This window comes from Syngnathoides biaculeatus, chromosome 2 (genome assembly GCF_019802595.1).
Source record: "Syngnathoides biaculeatus isolate LvHL_M chromosome 2, ASM1980259v1, whole genome shotgun sequence".
In the NCBI taxonomy this organism is placed as follows: domain Eukaryota; kingdom Metazoa; phylum Chordata; class Actinopteri; order Syngnathiformes; family Syngnathidae; genus Syngnathoides; species Syngnathoides biaculeatus.
In genome coordinates this window covers 24,487,746-24,492,972 of record NC_084641.1, presented here as the reverse complement: position 1 = coordinate 24,492,972, position 5,227 = coordinate 24,487,746, and the positions used below count along the sequence as shown (strand labels likewise).

Here is a 5,227-nt window from a genome sequence, read left to right as displayed (position 1 = left end):
CTAAAAGCCTCCCACGCCGATCGTGTTTTGCCCCTTAAGACGATAGAAACACACGGCGAAATCATATTGTCATACATACAATAAAAGCTTGTGCGGTATTGCGTGCCGGGCCGAGGGAGCTCATTGTACCCTTTTACAAGTTTGTGTATTATCCCAACTAATGATCTCGTTCGCAATAAATGGGCTAACTGGACAGTGGATTTAAAAAAAAAAAAATCAACAAGATTCAAACCCAGTGCCGGTCTGGAGGAAGGGTTTTTGCAGATTTACGCTTGTAAATGTAAGTGCGCCATCATCTGGACATTCGTGGGCAGTGCAAAAGGATTTCATGCTCGATGAATCCAAGTTGCCCAATGTGCTGAATTTTCAACTTTTTATTTTCTCACTCACTTTGCTGTAATGACGTTGCCCCTGCATTTCAATGCAACATATTATGGATCATTTTAACAACAAACAAATGGAACAAAAAAATCTGAAGTGCAGCTAATGGTAAGTAGCTCATCCATCTGCCGTTTATGTGTGCCTTTCGATTGGGAGGCGACCGGTTCAGGTGTACCCCATCTCTCGCCCGCAGTTAGCTGGGATAGGTTCCAGCACACCCGCAACCCCAGTGATGATAAACACTTCGGAAAATGGATAGATTACCAATCCATCCATTTTTCCTGGACCGGTCGCAGGTCAATCGCAGACCCAAATAAATAAACAACCATTCGCAGGCACGAACATTCAAACTCCACACAGTCGGGCCAGAGTCCAATTATTAGTATTAGTAGTAGTCGTAGTATTAGTAGTCCTTTGATCCATCCATTTTCTTTGCCGCTTATCCTCACGAGGGTCGCGGGGAGTGCTGGAGCCCATCCCAGTCGTCAACCAATCAACCAGTTACCAGCCAATCGCAGGGCACATAGAGACAGACAGCCACACTCACAATCACACCTTGGGGCAATTTTGAGTGTCCAATTAATGTTGCATGTTTTTGGGACGTGGGAGGAAACCAGAGTGCCCGGGGCACGGGGACAACTTGCAAACTCCACACAGCCGGACCAGGATTGAACCTGGGACCTCAGAACTGTGAGGTCAACATTTTACCAGCAGACCCACCGCGCTGCCCAGTAGTAGTAGTAGTAGTAGTAGTAATAGTAAAAGCCTATGACAGAGTACCAAGAGAGGAACTGTGGTACTGCATGCGCAAGTCCGGTGTGGAGAAGAAATATCTTGGAATAGTACAGGACATGTATGAGAACAGCAGAACAGCAGTGAAATGTGCCTGCATAGGTGTGTCAGAAGAATTTAAGGTGGAGGTGGGACTGCATCAGGGATCCGCCCTGAGCCCCTTCCTGATTGTGGTAGTAAGCGATAGGCTGACAGATGAGGTTAGACTGGATTCCCCTTGGACCATGATGTTCGCAGATGATATTGTGATCTGCAGTGAAAGCAGGGAGCAGGCGCAGGAACAATTTTAAAGATGGAGGCACGAACTGGAAAGGAGGGTTAGGGTGAGGGGAGAACATGAAGACTGTGGGTGTTCGAGAGGAAGCTGCACGAGATGACGCGCTGTGGTGACCCCTAACGGGACAAGCCGAAAGGAAAAGAAGATTAAAATCAGTAGTCTGGTTATATCTTCTTTTAATCATAGCCAATATGTATGTAATATAAAAAGTCGATATTGTTTTGGTAATGTGATTGGCTGGTCACAAGCCAAAGGTGTACCTGTTGTCGGGATTTGATTCCAATTCCTTGTGGATGTGCGGTAAAGAGTTGCTAATCCTAACATCAAACAGCTGCATGACCTGTCTATGATTCAGGGGTGGCGGCGGGGGGGGTCTTTATTTTTTCATCATTTTTATTGCACTCTCCAAAAACATCTGGTTGCACGGTTTCGTAGGAAAATTGCGATCATGGGAGTATAACGAGATAGGCTTAGATGGAAAAAAGATGACACGCTGTGACGACCCCTAATCTGAACAAGCCGAAAGGAAAAAAAGATTATTATTATTATTATTTTGTTGTTGTTGTTGTGATTGTTCTTGTTGTTCAATCTCAGGAGGAAAGCGCAGTTCTGGCTCGACGATTGGTTCCCTCATAGAGGCGGTGTCCAAATATGTCCGTATTTAATTGGCTGTTATCGGAGCGCGTGACCAATCACCGCGCAGGTTTGGACTCGTTTCCGTGAATGACAATTGAGGAACTCCTGCTCATGCTCACACCGCATGTAGCGCAAAGGAGGAGGCGTAAACACACACGGCTTTAGAGCTAGCGAGGTAAGAAAGAATGCTGGGTCCTAAACGGTTAGTTAGACATTTAATACATCCGGATGTTGAAAGTGTTGCGGGTACGAGGTAACCTAGCGGGGGAATTTTGCACTTGGTTGGTTTCTTTCTGCCTACGCGTTCCGTCTGCGCTCGTTTACGGTACATCGGGACCTCATTCAGGCCTGCTAATAGGAAGCCGTCACAACGACTTTGGCGTGTTTTTCCTGCGCGCGAAATGTCCACATCCTGCGCGCCTTCCCCGAAAAGCCAATGCAAAATAATTATATTGCTTTCTATCGACTTTTGTGCCGGCGAAAGCTCCCCCTTGCAGGCGACGGAAGCTGTATCGTCGACCGAAGCGTGCCTCTTAGTGCGGTCGGAGGGCTGCTAGCGTGGGTTAGCGCGAAGCCGTGGTTAGCTGGTGTCTCGCGACTGCGCAGCAACATCAACGTGACTAGGCCCGCGCTAGCCTAGCTTCAACCTTTTAGCATTTGTTTTCCAGCGCCGTCGAAGCCGCGGTTTCGCCTTGTTCGTGCTTTAAACTGACCTTCGGATAAGTGTTCACGTTATCGCAGTATTATTATGACGTCAAGCTTTACATGTTGGCATATGTTGAATAGTCTTAAAACCTGTTATTGTGTGGCCCTCTACACAGAACGATAGTAAGCGCAGAACGTGATTCCAAGTGTATGAAATTAATACGAATTGCCTTTATAACGTTTTTAAGTGCGGTAAATTATGGGTAACTAGTTAAAAACTACAATGTTGTTTGCTCACTGCCCCCCCTTCTAAAAAAAAAAAAAAAGTAATTTAAAACATGCCTTACCGAGCATCATTGCACATGTCCACTGTTTGCTCCTTCAAATGAGGTGCATGATGACACATTAACCCACATTCTTCCCGGCTTGATGTCTTCAGCGCCATCAGCAAACTGAAGTTCGGCCATTGGCGTGCCCAACATGAGTCGGTCCTGTAAGTTAGTTGGATACTTGTAGAGGAGACAGAATCCCTCATCCTAAAACAATCTTCCTGGTGGTAGATTAGGAAACCATTACCCAGGATGTAGCATGCTAGCTGTGCCCTGGTGTTACGATTCCAAAGTGATAAGCGTAGTTTTAAATGCAAAGATCTGTTTGTAGGTCGAAATTCAGATTCTAGAGCAGTATATTGCGCTTTTCCAAGGTGTGTGTGTGTGTTTTTGCAGTGATTGACATGTTTGTCTCCTCAGGTTATGGAGATGAGCTGCAGCAGCGAGTGCTTCGGATGTGGCCGCTCAGGGCACTGGATCAAACATTGCCCCAACGTCTGTGGTAGTGGCTCACGAGGGCGTGGCCGAGGCAGGGGACGAGGCAAAGGTACGATGTACTATTTAGACCACATTGCCTTTATTTATTATTTTTTAAAGGACATTATTTTGTGTCTTTGCTCATTAGAGAAGGTAAATGTAACTCAGATTCGCGTTTGTGGTATCTTAACGCTCGGTTTGTCAATGCAGACATGACCTGCTATCGGTGTGGCGACCCGGGGCACTTGGCGAGGGACTGTGACCAAACCGAGGATGGTGAGCATCGCTCTCTAGATGGCAAATGAAGTGTTGATCACACCATTGAAGCGCCACGTAAGTTCGTACCTGTTCGGAAGCTGTTGACACTTTCACCCCCCCCCTGCTCAGCGTGCTACAACTGCCACAGGACCGGCCACATTTCTCGCGAATGCAAGGAGCCCAAAAAGGAGCGGGAGCAACTCTGCTACACTTGTGGCAAGTCGGGTCACATGGCCCGTGACTGCGACGCCAACGAGCAGAAGTGCTACTCCTGCGGCGGCTTTGGCCACATCCAGAAGCTTTGTGACAAAGTGAAATGTTACAGGTGAGATTCGGCGAAGCTGTCCTACGGTCTCGGCACAACCCTTGTACTCGGGTACTGACTCGGAGCGTTTCTCCTGCAGGTGCGGAGAGATCGGTCACGTCGCGGTGCACTGCACCAAAGCCAGCGAGACCAACTGCTACAAATGTGGAAAGGCGGGCCACCTGGCAAAAGAGTGCACCTGCGACGACACCGCGTAATCGGTGCCCTCTGTTGCCCCTCCTTTTTTTCAGATTGATGGTTGGTTGTATTATTTTTCTCTGAGTCCTCTTCGCTGGCCAAAGGTTGGCCAATAGAGGCTAGTCCCGGGGCCAGTGAGCCTCTCGACACGTAACGAAAGGGGTGAAAAAAAAATCTTTCTGCATTCAACACAAAAAAAAAAATGTTTTAGTTTGGTAGCGGTGTTATGTATAATGCTTTGTTAAAGGACCCGCCCCTTTCCAAGCCACTGGTGATCAGAGATCAATCAATGGGACTAAACATGGGAATCTGTTGGACCTCTGAGCTTGTGGAAGTGAATATCTTGTCAAGAGATAAAAGGGAGTAAAAGGAAACTGAACTTCCATGTAAGGTTATTTTGGTTTGTTTTAGGCGGGTTGAGTTGGCTGAGGGAGAATTAATGACATGGAAACATTTCATATCATGCATTTCAGCACTACACGCAGCTAAGTGGGCGCCGTCTCAAAAAGTTTTCGCTTTTCAATGATACAAAGCATTTTGGAGGTATAAAAAGGAGCAACTTCTATCCTAGAAATCTGTTTACAATTTAAAAACCACAGGCCAAGTTGGTTGTTTCCTTAAAAATGGCCTTTGAATTATTATTATATTTGTTTTTTCCTTTCTTACCTTGACAAATTTAAAACCACGACCGGTTGTCAGAACAGGTGAATTTGGAGTTATTTCGGAATGAAGTTTTCACAGAAATCAAAATGTTATTTTTGTACAATATCACTTAGACTACTGTATAAATACCATTTGCTTGTACTCAGTTTTTAAGTCGGAAGGAAAGTGCAACTGAAGTCCTAGAAAATAGAAATGTAATTTTAAACTATCAATAAAGCTGGAGGAGCACGGAGAGGCCCATGTCTTTTTTTTTTTTTTCCACGATAC

General features: G+C 46.0%; 1 protein-coding gene across 3 annotated transcripts; it reads left to right on the top strand.

Annotated features, from left to right (window-relative positions):
• Positions 1 to 143: 143 nt before the first annotated feature.
• cnbpa (CCHC-type zinc finger, nucleic acid binding protein a) lies at positions 144 to 5,192 on the top strand. 3 transcript variants are annotated; one of them, XM_061842619.1, is made up of 5 exons: positions 144 to 280; positions 3,481 to 3,607; positions 3,748 to 3,813; positions 3,925 to 4,120; positions 4,200 to 5,192. In XM_061842619.1, exons 2-5 carry the CDS (start codon positions 3,484 to 3,486, stop codon positions 4,315 to 4,317), a joined length of 504 nt encoding a protein of 167 aa, XP_061698603.1. In that variant the 5' UTR covers positions 144 to 280; positions 3,481 to 3,483; the 3' UTR covers positions 4,318 to 5,192. The 3 variants fall into 3 exon arrangements, with proteins under 3 accessions (XP_061698603.1, XP_061698595.1, XP_061698612.1); XM_061842611.1 differs by lacking the exon at positions 144 to 280 and adding an exon at positions 2,118 to 2,261; XM_061842628.1 differs by lacking the exon at positions 144 to 280 and adding an exon at positions 2,315 to 2,339.
• The last annotated feature ends 35 nt before the right edge of the window (positions 5,193 to 5,227 follow it).